This window comes from Microcebus murinus, chromosome 4 (genome assembly GCF_040939455.1).
Source record: "Microcebus murinus isolate Inina chromosome 4, M.murinus_Inina_mat1.0, whole genome shotgun sequence".
Taxonomy (NCBI): Eukaryota; Metazoa; Chordata; class Mammalia; order Primates; family Cheirogaleidae; genus Microcebus; species Microcebus murinus.
Window position 1 is genome coordinate 98,731,860 of NC_134107.1, and position 14,892 is coordinate 98,746,751.

The following is a 14,892-nucleotide window of genomic DNA, read 5'->3' on the forward strand; positions in this document are numbered from 1 at the left end:
GACATTCCCACGTCTGTAAACCAGAGACAACTAGATCAGACATCTGGAAGGCTTTTCACTTCCAAAGTATCTTCCAGCATAAAGAGGCTGTAACAGGAAGTGCTGGGTGGGTGCACAGGGTTCGAGGAGGGATGTGCAGGCTGCATTTCTTGGGGAAGGCTTCCCGGAAGGGATGGGGTGTGGGCTGAGGTTGAAAGATGGTAACAGCTTGGCAAGGTGGAGGCAGCAGTGTTTCAGAGGCTGGGAAAGTGGCCCCTTTCTTAGGGGGGAGGAAATGGGAAGAGTCACATCCTTCCTCAAAGACCTTGGAGGCAGAAGGGGTTTACTCTGCCCCCAGCACCCCAGAACAGGCTGCTGCTGTCCCTTGAACCTGTGTAGGCCAGAGGGTTTGGGCAGCTGGGCTTGTTTGGCGTTGGTCAAGCTGAGGGTCGTGGGAGATGTCCTTTTCAGGTGGGCGTGCCTCCTTTCTAAACCTGTTTTCATGGACCAGCTTCAGCCTTGCTAGGGGATCGGGGAGGGAGCTTTCCCTCCCCTGCCCCTGGCCTTTGCCCCTTCCCCTCCTGCCCAATCTGGAGCCTCAGCCCCAGGTGGGGGCGGGGATTCTTGGAGAAGGCACCTCCCATCCTACATGTGCACATTTATTGTTGGGTGTGGAGTCCCCAAATCCACATACCTTCCCTACTGACTTCCAAATAACCCGAAATAATGCTTTTTTAAAAAGCAGTGTTTTCAAGACTTGGAGTGTTTTTCTGACCTTCCTGGACTTGCACCTCCCAGCCTGCCTGTCCCCTGCAGTGAGGGGGCTCTGGACACCATCACTAGACATCCCTGCCATGGGCCCTTTCCTGGTCTAGGGGGATGGGGAGGACAATTAAGCTTCCCTGATACTTGGAGGCTGAGCTTACACTCTGCAAAGGAGCTGCCTCCCGGGGACCACATGCCAGGGGCCGTGATAGACCACCCTCCTCCCAACCCCCTCAACCCCACTGTCACAGCGCCTGAAATTCCGTGACGGTTGCTTCTCTGCTGAGATTCTCAAGTTTTAGTGTGCACCGGAATCACTTGGGAGCTTGTTAAAATAGATGTACGTGGGCAGCTATTTGGGAAACACTGAGATAAGGCTTTCCTATCCTCAGGAGGCCGTCATGGCCATGTCGGAACACCGGGGAGGGGTCATATCCGTACTCCTTTCTCTGTGAGCTTTGGGGATTACAAAGCACCTTCATGCAAATCAGCCCACGGGCTCCTCATAGCAAGCGATTCTGTAACATCTATGGATGTGGCTCACCTAGAAAAGTGTGTGCCTTGCCCAAGTTTGGATAGTTCACCAGAACAGGGCTGGGATCAACCCTAGGTTTTCCTTCCCCATGCCACCTTCTTCCCACACCTCCTTCCCCCAGGCCGCCTCCTAACCCAGATGGTTTTATCAGGTTGACCAGCTAGAGGCTCAGAGAGCACAGCTCCCCTGCAGGAGGGGCCCCCGGTTTGGGCAGGGTGAGCAGCGTGGTGTGCGGAGCACTGGCCGCACCAATCCCTGTAGTAGCAAGCGCTTAGTACGTAGGGGAGGAGAGGGTCCAAAGCTCCCTGGGAGCAGAGCTGGCAGGAACATGCTCCTGATTGGGCCCCTTTGCCAAGGCAAGCCAGGTGCCCTCAGGAAGGCCCGAACCTAACCCTCACCAGTGCCTCTTCAAGCCAGAGAGGAGAAGAGCCGTGCCAGGCCCCCTGGCAACCTCACTCAGGCTGGGCCGCGCCTCTCAGGGGAAACTATCCTGTCTCTTCCTCTTCCATCTCTCTTTCATGCCTCCTTCCCAACAGCCCTGAGACAATTCAGATCTTCCCATCTGAAGAACAAAATGAAGAATACCACAAACTCAGTTCCTTCTGCACCTTTGCCCTATTGCTCCCTGCCCCTTCCCAGGTGAACTTCTCACCAGCACCCTCCTCCCCAGCAATCCCCAACCTTGGAACTGCTATTCAAGGCTGTGCTGCAATCTGCTGTGATGTGTGTCACAAGTCACCTGCTACTGAGACTGGCAAATTATTTCCACCTGTCTAAGTCAGGTAGCTTCAAGGTCCTCCCTGTAGGACTATTGTCCCGCTCACTCACTCATGCTGGTCCACCTCTCTTGTACTCAGTCCCTGCCTGTACTGTGTGGGGCTCCCTGAATGTCCCATGCACCTGCCTGGCACGTGCTGGTTGTTCCCTTTGCTTTCCCCTATTCTCTGGGATCTCAGCTTAGACATCCTTTCCTCCCAGAAGCCTTCCCTGATGCCCCCCAAATTCGGGTAAGGTGTGCCCCACAGCCAGTGCCCATGGCACCCCCTGCTTTCCTCTTAGGGTACATGCCACAGGATGAGGGACTTGCCTGCTCACTAGTCCACAAGCATCAACAGACTGTGAGCTTTCTAGGGGAGGGACAGTGTCTGCCACATTCATAGCCCAGAGTGCGGCTCCAGGGGGTACTCGATACAGCTTTGAAGGGATGAATGACCACTGATCTCCCAACACACGCGGGTGTAGGGTTGGCATGGAGCTCAGCAGCCCCAGAGGGCAGTATACGAGGCAGGACCTTATAACTGGCAGAGCCATCCAGCAACAGGACAATAGGACAAACAGCCCAACAAGGCCAGGAGCTCTTGTCCCTGTAGTGACTGGGCAGACACAGCTGGCTGACTTCAACTGAGGTTCCATGGTGAGGTCTGGCCTTTGAGGGTGAGCACAGACTGGAAGACCCAACAGCGTTGTGTAACTAAAATTCTACATCTCCAGCTTGCCTGGAACTGGGCCCTCGGTTCCTGCAGCCAAGGATGGGTGCTCCTCCTGTGAGAAGGGCTCTCCAGGCTCTTGCAAGTAGGGGTGCGAAAGTCAGGGTCACACGCCCCCATTACCACAAGAGGGCGCGCTGAGCCTAGACTTGCCCTGAGAGTGCATGCAGGTGGACCAGGAAGGTTACCTGGACTAAGGTGGGCTAGGAGAGCCAGGAAGACTGGCTGAGGTAGGGGTCTGTTGAAGGTAGGATTAGAGAGGTCCAGCACAGGCCCAGTGCTGGCCTCAAGGTCAAAAAAGTTGATTGGAAGACAGTTGTTATTATACTGTCTTTAAATTAAATGCATAATGTTATTATCTATTATTCTGAACCTTTAAATGCAAAATGGGTAATGAATGTGTGTGTACTCTCCCCTACCCCAATGTGGGTAAAGGCTGGGTACTGGGCAGGGGAGGATGTCCCTGGTGGGGGGTGGTAGTCAGCTTTAGGGGTAACAGGGCAGGGAACAACTCTGGATCCTGACTCCAATGTCCTCTCCCGTCCACTCCCCAGACACGGTGGCTTTATCCTGGTTCCCAGGACATCTCTTATTTTGTCCCCTGACACTAATCCCCTTCCCCTGTGTTCTGCAAATGCCTCCTGGCAATGCTGCTATCAGATTTACTCTGAGGTGTGATTAAAAACAGGCCTGGAAGTCCTTCCTGGGCTCTACTTTGCTTCCATCTGCTTTTCGGGGAAGCCTGAGTTGGGATCCACTCCCTTTGATTGACCCAAGGCAGGGAGCTGACCCCGACTCTGCACCCCCACACTCTGGGCCCCACAGCTCATCTGGCAGAAGGAAAGTGCTAGAAAGGACTTGTTGCTTGGTGGCCTTCCAGGACGCCTAGCTCTCCGCCCTTCTCCCAGCCCTGACAACTCAATCCAGCTGACATGACAGGAAGTGGGAGTGAGCAGCAGGGCCTCCAGCCAGGAAGGCCACTTTTCTCTGCTCAAGTGGGGAACAGGGGGCTCAGGCCTGCCTCCCTCCCTGCAGCACCCTCTCCAGGGCTGTAGGCCATTTCCAGCCAATGTGTCCAGAAGGGGAGGCTTCACTCCTAGAGCCCTCTGTCCTTGAAGCAAAAGAAGCTGATCATATGCTCAAGTAGAAATGGAGCCTAGGGAGCTAGTACACTCCCTAGGGGTGCAGCCAAGGGGGTTAGATGTCACTCCAGGGGGACCAGAGGAGGGCTCAGAGCTGATCACTTTCAGAACTACAGCATCCTGGAGTAAGGCTTTGGCTACTCTCTGAATAAGTCCTCCAGCTGTCCAGAAAGGGTGGGGTAAGAGGGAGGATGAGATAATTTGCATTTTATTTGCATTTCATTTGCATATAGTTCTTTTGATGTCCAAAGGCACTGAAATTTCCTGTCCTTGCTTCTTTCTCCCTTTCTTTTTTCTGTTCCTTTCTAACCTCCAGGCAAACCTCTATCTCTCTCTCTTCCCCACAGCTTTTCCTCTACTAAGCAAACAGGGACATGGAATACCAGGCCCGGGGGATTGGCACCTTCCCCATTACCTCTCTCCGGTCCAGAACTCAAAAAGCTGGTTTCATGGTGGAATGGGGGTGGGCCTTTTATACTCTTATTCCAGTTCAGCTAATTGAAGTTGACCAGCAAACAAGTCAGAGGGGGAAGAAATGAAAGTTGTTAACCCTTCTCTGCCCCCATACATGTGCCATAAACCCACCCAGCCTTCTAATTTGCCCCTTCTAAGACCCAGGATGGGTATTCGAAGGAGGAGTGGATAAGAGAAAAAGGGCCTCTGTGCTGAACAATTTACTTGCTCTCTGACCTGGGGCAAGTGCCCTTTCTGTGTGCCTCAGGTCCCTCATATGAGGGGGTCAAAATTATATCTAGGTTTTTCTGCCTCAAATTATCTGATAAAGAAGGAAGGAGAAGGGGAGCGGATTGCCAGATTCAGAAACTGGAGGGCAAGGTTAAAAGACTTTGGGATCTGGCAGACTTGGTTTAAATCCCAGCTCTGCCATCTACTAGCTGCTTTAGCCTCCCTGAACTTCAGTTTCCTCTTCTGTAAAAGGGGGCTAATAATTGTACCTTCCATCTAAAGTTGTGCTAACTAAATAAGATAGTGTGTGTTTAGCATGTAGCACAGTTCTTGGCACATAGAAAGCACTTGATCAATATTTATTGAATGAGTAAATAAATGAACGAGGTAGTATCTGCCACACTCTCCCCACTGCCACCCCTCCCACCCTTTCGTCCTCCCACCTCCCCACTCCATGTTTGGAATCCAAAGCTGTTTTCAACTGTGAACCTCCAAGGTCCTTTCTGTGCTTCAGTATCCCCCCTCCAAGAACTCCATCTCCTCCTTTCCCCTAGGGACCTCAGAATCCTAGGCTGCTAGGGCCAGAAGGCCTTTCCAAATCATCAAATACAGATTTTCTGGCTTTTGGAAAACTAAAACCCAGAGAAGAAATGTGACTTTGCACATAGGGAAGAGCAACAGGTCCCAGATAAGGTGGTCAGAAAATTAGACCCTCTGTAACTACGGCTATGCAAATGATATGCAAATAGAGATATGGAAATCACAAGCACACAGGGGTATATAAACTGTGTGCAGGCATTTTTCTAGAATGACGGCAGGTGAGTGCAGTTGGAGATAAAAAATGGACCTTGGGGAAGCGTAGGGGAGGGAAGAGAAAGAAGGGGAAGAGGAAGTAAGGGAACTGAGGCTGAGAGCATCCTGAGAAGGACCTCTGGGGTCACTGGTCTTCCAAGGAGCCTTTGCTGATCTCTTCCCCCAGCCAGCCAAACAAGAAGGTCCCCTCCACCCTTCTTGCCAGGCATGCGGGGAGGAGAGGTCAGTGTGACTGGGGAGGGTGATTTGTATGAACCTGTAGAATCCCTAAACACTTCTTATTCCTCTAGGGCCACTGTGGCACACCCCTAACCCTTTCTGATACCTGTTGTGTGCCCAGAACTGTTCTAGGTGCCCATGGCAGAGGTTAACAGCCAGGAGGTAGCCCAAGAAAAGGCCCACATAGCCTGCCACACAGGCTGTTAAGAACATCGAAGTGTCATGGCAATTTAGTAAAAGATCACTTCTAACTTCAGAAAGGAGGGGGCATTTGAATTGTGCATAGCCATAGAGGGAGTAGAGCGCAGTGCTTTAGAACACGAGCCCTGATATTTACTGGCTATGTAACATGGGCAAGTTAAACTCTTTAAGCCTCATTTCCCCCATCTGTAAAATGGAAATAATAATAGTACAATGTGCAGGTTGTTATGAGGACAAATTGAGACCCAAAAGCACTAAAGATGCCTTTAAAGTGTTAGCCAGCACAGAGCCTGACAAATAGTGAAAACTCAATAAATGCTGGGTGACATAATATTGGGGTGGATGGTGGAATGGACATACAAGGTGGAAAGAATAGCATAAGCAAGGCGTACAGGCAGAAAAGCGCAGGACCTGTTCTGTGAGCAGGACTTAGTCCTAGGGACTAAAGTGAAAGGAGTCCTATCTGGAAAGGAAGGTCAGGTCCTGCCTTCTTGCCTGCACACGGCTTTCTGGGCTTCCATGTAGGTGGTCTCTTGGGCTCCAAACCACTTCCTGGGACTTGGAGAGAGGAGGAGGAAGGGGTGAGCAGGGACTCAGATGATGAGTCTATGATGGGTGCTGCAAAGAGCACTGTAGTGCGAGTCCAGATACCTGATTCCAGCCAGCCCCTGCCACTAGGGAATTGTATGCCTTTGAACAAGTCATTGCCCAGCTCTGGAAGGTGGCTGTCCCATGGGCACTGGGAACTAACGTCCACATCCATCCTTTCATAGAACCTCACAACAAGCTGGGATGCGGATGGGGGCACAGGCGAGAAGCGGTTGTCTTCACCTGGAAAACGTGCTAATGAACTTGGACCCATCTAGATCCCCCAAAGCTGTGAGGACGCCATGGGGACTAGGTGAGCGAGGCTACCTGCTTAGCCCCATAGGGTGCCAGTTACGATTAGCACCTGCCCCGTTTTACAAACGAGTAAAATGAACTCAGGGAGGTGAAGAGCCTCGTCCCATGCCGCACGGCTGGTAAGTGGTTGGGAGGTAAGATTGCAAAACCGAATTCTCTCCTGCACACCCCCTCGACTTCTCCAAACACCCCGGATTCCTTGCAGCTCTGACACTTCAGGAGTGTGTTTAGACGGAAGCTCAGGCTGGGTCTGGATATCCTGCAGGGGGTTCCTAAAAAGGGGAAGCTGGACCCAGAGTCCGGGCCACTGCGGGCGCCATGGGGAGGAGCCGCCCCGCAGGGTTGGGGCAGACAGGTGTTCCGCGGGGTCGGGACCCGCCCCGGTTGCACCCCCGGCCCCCTCCCCAGGCCCCCAGCTCCCTGTATGCAAATCGCTGCTTTGCATGGGCCCCGGGCCAGGCGCGGGGGCCCTGCCAGGGGGCGTGGCCGGCGGCCCCCGCCCCGCGCCGCGTGCTCACCTGGGGAGTGTGGCAATCCCGGCCGCGCCGAGTGCTGCCCGGGCCGCAGCGGCGGAGCGCGCGACGGCGGCGGCGACGGCTCCGGCAGCGGCTCCCGCAGCGGCGGCGGCCGGGGCCGGGAGGAAGGAGACCCTGGCTTCCCAGGGGGCCCGGCTGGGGCAGACGCGCGGGACCTGGGGGGGCGCTGGCTTTGGCCCCGCCTGGGGCAGGATGGTGAATCTGGAGCCCATGCACACAGGTGAGGGGCGGAGGGAATGAGCTCTGACAGGTGTCACTGAGCGCAGGAAGGGGCGAAGGAGAGGGACACCGTTCTGGGAGAGGAGGGGGACTTTTTCTCCAGCGGCCAGGAGAGGGCGATGTGGATAGCGGGTCGTCCTGGGCGGGCATGGGTGTTTGGGGGACTAAAGGGACGCAGTCTGGTGTAAGAAACCTTGGAAAAGCATAAGGATGAGGGCTGATGTGAGGGGGAGGGATTCTAAAACCCTGATCCCTGATCCGGGGAGCAGCAGTTGTGCAGGACCGGGGTGTGCTGAACTGCTGTAGTCTCAGGAGGTTGCAGGAGATGGGTGGTTCACTCACTCAGCCAGGGGTGTGGACCTGGGAGTGCACAAGTGAGGAAAATACGTGTATCCACATGTTACGTGTTTGGTGTCCAGGCAAATGTGTGGAATGGAGGCGAAGTGGGCATTTATGTCAGGGGAGGGGGGCTTACCAGAAGCAGGTGGGGTGGGGCAATTACAGAGGCACACCTGGGGCAGGTGCCATGCCATGTATTGATTAGGGCTTGTGCATGCATGCATCCCTGTGTGTGAGAGGCGTGTCTGCCTGTCCCCATGTGTGTTGGGAGCGGTGGTGGAGCAGACCCCAGAGGTGGCATGTTTTGGGGACTGAAGATATCTGCACGTGTGTTCCAGGTGTGTCTGTATATGTGTGGGGCGTGCCCACCCACATGCTCTATGGGTCTCGGAGGTGCAGTAGGCTCAGCACATGGTGGGCAGGTGCTCCCCTTCCTTCACTCCCACCAAAGAGGCCAGAGTTCAAACAGGAGCAAGACTCTTCAGAGAGATGGACCCCAGCAGTGGGTGGAAAGTTCTTTAAGACCAAGATCAGAGACTTCCTGGGGGTTTCCCACCTCCTTGTCTACTGGAGGCTCCTGCTCTGGGGGAAGTGGGAGGAGGTGGGACTGTTGGGGCCTGGCAGGGAAGCAGCCTAAGCCCTAGGGGCTTGGAGGATGTAGCAGAGAGCAGGAGGGGATGGGTTGAGGCGGGAACGCCAAGCCTCCATGCATTCCCCTGGGGTGAGCCCCTGGCGGGTGCTTCTCAGAAACCCAAGCACCTCCTCCACCCCATTGTGTGGGCAGCAGGAGTCTGAGCTAAACCCCAGGTGGGGTTTCTCCTGAGGGTGGGGTCTCCATCTACCTTGGGGTGGATTCCTGATTCCTCTCTCTGCGTCTGCCTGCTGCCCCTCCCCAGCCGATCTCCTGAGTCTGTCTCCTCCTGAGTCTGTCTCCCCTCGGGGATGGCTGGGCCATCTGTGGTGGCTGGCTCCCCTTCGGTGGTGCAGCCAAAGGGTCTCCCAGTTTGGGACTTTCTGTGGAGTCTCTCTGACTGGGTCTCTGTTAAAGGGCTCTCTTTGCTGGGTCCTCTTGTTGGACTTTCAGTCTGAGGTCATTTTTGTAGGGTCTTCCAGTGGGGGGCCCTGCTGTGGGGTCTATGAGGGAGGGTCCCTCTTCCCTCGATAGAGTGTTTCTACATGGGCCCCTCTCTAGGGTCCCTTAGTCCAGGATGCTCTTTGCAGAAACTTAGTCTTTTTCAAGTCTTATTTTCCCCCCACAGTAATCCTATATCCTGCCGATTCTTGATAAATAGCACTTTTCCTGTGAGTTCCCAGTCCTGGGCCCTTCAGGACTCCTCAGTTGATTTGCTGGAACAGTTTGGGTGGGGGAAGGAGGCGGAATAGGCACATACAAAGTAGGGCGCAGGTTGGCTCCCAGGTCCCCCATTCAGAGGGCTCCACTAGTCCCCTGAGTCAGCCCCATCTTTCTGCTCTGATAACCTGGGTGCAGGCCATGATTCAGGTCTGCCTGGAGCCCCAGCGCTTTGTACTTTATAGAGCATCGCTCAGCTCACAGGGGAGCACGAAGATCTGAGCAAGTCACCAGACACGGGGGCTCCCCAGCCAAGGAGGGGCTCCTCACTACCAGGCTATGGACAGGCAGAGGGGCAGACAAGAGTCAGCTGGCCAGGGAGGGAGAGAAGAGCCCAAGGAGAGCAGTAGGAAGCCAGCTGGAGGGGGGAACACCTGGTTTGCCCCAGGGTGTCCCTTTCTCTGCCCTTCTCTCAGTCTGAGCTATGCCCCGCCAGGGTTAGGAAAGAAGGGTTGAGCCTCACAGACTGATGCCAGTCAGAGCTCAGGAATGCCATTGGTTTGCAAGGCCTGATTGTGAGAGGGAAAAGAAGAGATGAGAGAGTCTCCTCTAGGGGAGAGCTGGAGCCTTGGCTAGCTCAGAAGTGGGACTGGTGGGTCCCTTGAAGTCCCTTGGTAGAAGTGCTCCCATCAGCAGGTATGTGAGGGAGGACCCAAGAGGGAGCTCCGGTCCCTTCCAGGACATGAAGATGGACACTAGGAGAGAGAGGGGTGGGGCCTCTGCTTTCCCAGAGTAGCAGGGACCCCAGAGGTCCAGGACACTGTGGACACTCAGCCTGCAGCCTGTGGGGAGTGCTGCCTCGCGGGCTTTCTCCCGGCAGATTGCAGATGTTTAGGGAGGGCTGCTCCTGGTCATGCCAAGGCTCAAGGAGGACAAGGCCAGCTTCAGGGTGTGTTGGTGCCAAGTGAGGCAGATGAAGGTCTGCATCTGGTGTCTGGGCTCTTACACAGAGCAGCTGAGCCTCCCCAGGGAAGGGAGTGATGGCAGGAAGCCTACTCAGTCGCGGGCTGAGATAAGAACAGCCCAGCCCCACCCCATACCTCTCTCACTCACCCCTGGCAAGTGCTGTCCGACAGGTGAAGGGTTACAGCGTCTTGGGGAGTTTCGGTGTTGGCCCATTTTTAGGCTGAGACCCAAGAGCCCGTCCCACCCATCAGTCTCAGCCTCCTACCCAACAGGAACAGGTTCTCGCTGTCTTAGCATCCTGTGGGGCTCAAGAAGTTTTACAGGTCATCTCACCCTGCCCCTCCATGTAGGCTCAAGTCCAATCCTAAAGTGTCTCCGTGTTGCTCCCGTAATGAGTACATCAAATGAATAGATGTTGTGGCACAGTGTGGGGAACTTTGGCTCTTTCAAGAGTTATTTTTAGACATGATTGGGACTAACTTTCAAGCTAATTTAAAGGATGAATGAGATGACTTCTGGGTGTATTTAAAGATAATGTAGGAAATGGGTGTTGAAGGAGAGTTTGAGGTCTAGGCATAAAATCACAGTTTAGTTAAAGAGTTACCTTCTGAAATGTCAGGAGTTTAAAATGAGTTGACTCAGAGCCTGATCACCATCCCAACCTCACTGCCTCTTAACCTATAACTGTCCCATGGACACTTTTCCTATGGAGTCAGAATTTGGAGACCGCTAATGGCTTCCCAGGAAAAGGGCAAGTTACAGTGGTGCTGAGACCAAAGCTACCCCTTACAATGGGGGGAGGGGTTACAGGAGGGGCATGCGAGGGGGGCAGGAGGGGAAGGGACCAGCATCTAAGCCTAAGTGTCCGTTTAATTAGTTCATTTATCAGGTGCTTACTCTGTGCCTGGAACTGTGCCAGGCAGTTTCCATTTAGTATTTCATTTAAACCTGGCAATAACCCTGGGAAGGATGTATCATTATTCCCATTTTTTAGGTAAAACATTCACATTCAAATATGTAGCTAGGGTCCCCCAGCTAGTTAGTGATGGCACTGAGATTAAATCCTGGTTTGTCTGACGCCAAAACCCATTCTCTGAATTCCAGTGCTAGTGAAGCAGGTTAAAACCACCAGAGGGGAGAATTTCCTCCGCACCCTCCAGGCAATCTCTGACGGAGGGGCTGGAGGGCTTTTCTCAGCCCCGTTGGAGAATCGCTGGCGTGCAGCAGGTCTGCGTTAGGCAATGCCTGGCTCCAGAGGTGGTACTTCTTGGGTGGGACAAAGGGGAGCCCATTTCTCCACGGGAGCAGAAGGCCAGCAGGAGTAGAGGCCCTTTGCAAATGTGTGCAGGTGGCCACACTAGTAAATTCAGCACATTCATGCACGGCAGACTATACAGATAGTTTGAAACTGCAGCAGAAACGACTGAGGTTAGGGTCAAGAGATGCTTTTCTAAACGCAGTGCACTGGGTGGGGTGGCAGGATAGGGTTGCAGGGTCTCCCCTAGAGCTCTGTGGCCACGCGGTGCAGCATGGATGGTCTGCGGAAGGCTCCACGGAACTCCAAACATTTACAGAGGAGTCTTCCTTCCATTTGGCTGGTCTCAAAAAATCCCTCAAACCACAGTGACTCCTAAGGTTGCTTTATACCCGCCCCTACTTCTAAGTCTTTGGACTCCTCATCTCTGTCTTGCTTGGCGCTGCAGCCACTGTACCTTAGAGGAGTAAATATCTGCTGGAGCCACACACATCATTGCCCTAAAATTTTTTTAAAAAAAGTTTTCTCCCCTCTTTTCCTGGGCCAGAGGAGGTCCACCCGTCCCGCATCCTGATCATCTCTACACCTCGGGGTCCAGGCTGCCAACTGCCTGATTACCTGATGCAAATTAAGACTGCCTGCTTGACTGCGATTGGCTGGGGAGCCAAGCATGCAAATTGGCTCACCAAGACTTTATCTGGTCTGAAAGAGTTAAAGTGCTGCCCCAGAGAAGGGGGGGTTTGTGAGGGGGGTCAACACAATTTGAATAAAATATTCTTCTGTCTTTAACACTTCAGTCTTCGGGTGATTTAATAAGGAGAGAAGCTGAGAGAGAGAGAGTTAGTTCAAAGTTGCCTCTTTCCTTCCCTGGGCTGACCCCAGAGGAGACTCAGAGGCCTTATAGGTGGTGGCAGCTGTCTGTTAAGGGTAAATGTTTAATTTATTGAAATGAAGCAGGGCAGAGAGGCCAGCCCAGCTGCACTTGGGGGCTGAGACTGGGGCCTGGGGTAGGGATTCTCTTTCTGTGGGGCACTGACCTGCTGCCATCCCTTTCTCACTGAGCAAGTTGAAGGAGTAGGAGAGAAGGTAAGGATCCCCAAAGCACAGGATCTCCAAGGAGGGTGATACAGGAACTAGGGTTTGATCCCCAGCCACAGCACTGACCTCTGAGAACCAGGCAGAGCCCGGGCAGGAACTGGGGAAGAAAGGTGAGAAGAGCAAGCCTTAGTTTAAGGGTCCTCTTGTCTTCCAGGACAGGGTTATTATCAAGCACAGAGCTGGGGAGGAGATGAGAGGGATCATTCTTATGCTAGTTTTTAAAAAAAAATAAATTCCCAAACCCCAAAGGAAATGAGGGTTGGGAACGGAAGGTGTCTCCCCACCCCTCCCCTTGTTAAATTTTTACCAGCTGAGTCCTGGTGATAGAAGGAAGGGGCAATGAATGATGCAGAAGATGAGAGACCCTGCAGTGGCACTGGAGAAAAGGGGAAAGAAAGGCAAGGCGAGCCGCAAGCGCAGGAGGAGGGGATTTGTGCCCCCACGCTTATGAATATTCTAATGGTTGTATGTTCGGGAATCAGGAATTTGAAAGTCTGATGGTTGTTGTAATTACACATTCATCTTTGCTGTTTAGTTAAAGCCACATATGTCATAGCAAGAAAAATTGTGACCTGTTATTAAAATCAGTTGTGTTTTCCCTGCAGATATCAAGATGAGTGGGGATGTAGCCGATTCCACGGATGCTCGCGGCACTCTCGGCCAGGTGGAGCCAGGTAAGGGTCTCCTCTTCTGGAAAATGGAACAGGAAAGCAGGATGGGAGAGAGTTGTTGGAAACAATGTTGAACAATGTGGAACCTCTTCTTGCTTGGTCTTTCAGCCAGTCAGACCCAAAAGCTGGGTGTTAGGAACTAAGGGAATTCCTTGGAGATGTGGGCTATGACCCTGGAACATTCGAACAGTAGATATTGGTGTACAGCAAAACAAAACCTCTGGAACTAGGCTAGGAAGGGGCCAGATCCTTAAAAACAAAACCAAAAATAAAGTTCGAGAGCAGCTGTGTTGCCAGCTTCTCTGGATTGACAGAGGCAGAGATTTCTTTAGTAGATGGGGATAGGGTCTTTGAGCCGGAGACATCTCAACAGTCCTACTCAAGGAACTAACCAAAGAGGACTGTGTGCAAAGGTTCCCCTTCCAAATAATGTGTGTGTGGGTGGTATGAAGGTTCAGAGAAGAAGGCTTGGTGCCTGGAGATGACTTTGCTTTGTAAAGGAGAGAAAGGGGTTAGAAAAGAATTGAGAAGAAAGTTTCATAGCTCTTTATTTTGACCTCTATAGTTTAAGCCTTGCTTTGAAAGCTCCATATAATTAAAAAGAACTTAAAGAAAGATGAGTATAAATTGTAACACCACCAAATAACTTTAATAGCATCCCAACTAGACCTCAATTAGTCTTTCATCTGGATCATTAGAGACATAGAAATTAGAAGTGGAAGAGAATCGATGTCCCCCAGAGCTAAAATCTTTTTCAAGTCTTCTACAGCAGTCTAGTTCCATTCTTTTCTTTTCTTGAGGGTGTCGCTCACTGAAACTTCGAACTCCTGGGCTCAACCAATCCTCTTGCCTCAGCCTCCCAAAGTGCTGGGATTATAGGTGTGAGCCACCACCTAGTTCCAGTCTTGAAGCCAAAACACTCAGGGGCAGGAACAAGATAATTGGGGGTCTTGGGAGGGGAGGTTTCTGCAGAATGCATTTACCACAAATTGTTCTGCTTTCCAATTTAATATTAAAACACCATCTACTTGCACAGGTAGCAATATGCATAGAGCTATAGTCTATATTTTGCTTTGTGTGTACAGACGGCAGACTGGGGAGACTGTGGGCCAGTGATATCCTTGTTTCACTTGATTCATTAGCTGAATATGTTTTATTAAGGGTCTGTGAAGGGGGGCACCTGTCCTTCCCAGGTGAGAAGAAAATTTCTTTTAATTTCAAAAACCTGAGCAAGGCTTTAAAATCAGTTCAGCTGGAGAGCGGAGTGATGGGCAGAGTTCCCACACTGACATTCTTCCCTAGAGAAAAATCAGAGTCCAAGAGCCACAATCCAAAGAAGTTGGGTTGCCCTTTCTTGGAGTGGGCTGGAGCCAACTCTGTTCATTCACCTGGGCCCTATTGCCCCAGGTGTGTGGGGACACGGCCAAGAGAGTGTCCACACGGGCAGAAGACCACACTTAACCAGTTTGCTGGTGCTCTGTTGTTAGTTACCATGACCAAGTCAGGGCAATAGTGCAGGGAGTGAAAGTGAGCTGATGGAACACTGCAAGGTGGGCCAGGAAAGGGAGAGAGTTCAGATCTTGGCAGGGTTAGGAAGGTGAGTCTGCTATAGACAGTCCAAGCGAATTCTGGCCTCCTATCTGGAGACTGTGGGAGCTACGTATCAAGTAGGTTAAGGGAGAAAGGATCCAGACATAAACTTGGATCTTTGGAATCTGTCACTCATGTAGGGTTACTACCAATTCATTATGTGGCCTTAGACTCGCCACTTAGCCTTCCTAGGAGGCAG

At 52.5% G+C, this 14,892-nt stretch overlaps 1 protein-coding gene across 1 annotated transcript in view; it reads left to right on the top strand.

Moving 5' to 3' along the window:
- The first annotated feature begins 7,250 nt into the window (after positions 1–7,250).
- POU2F3 (POU class 2 homeobox 3) overlaps positions 7,251–14,892 on the top strand; it is a 74,845-nt gene continuing 67,203 nt past the window's right edge. The window contains exons 1-2 of the mRNA XM_076002590.1: positions 7,251–7,484; positions 13,038–13,106. Coding sequence (XP_075858705.1) covers positions 7,457–7,484; positions 13,038–13,106 — 97 coding nt within the window. The 5' untranslated portion in view covers positions 7,251–7,456. The remainder of the gene's footprint in view (positions 7,485–13,037; positions 13,107–14,892) is intronic.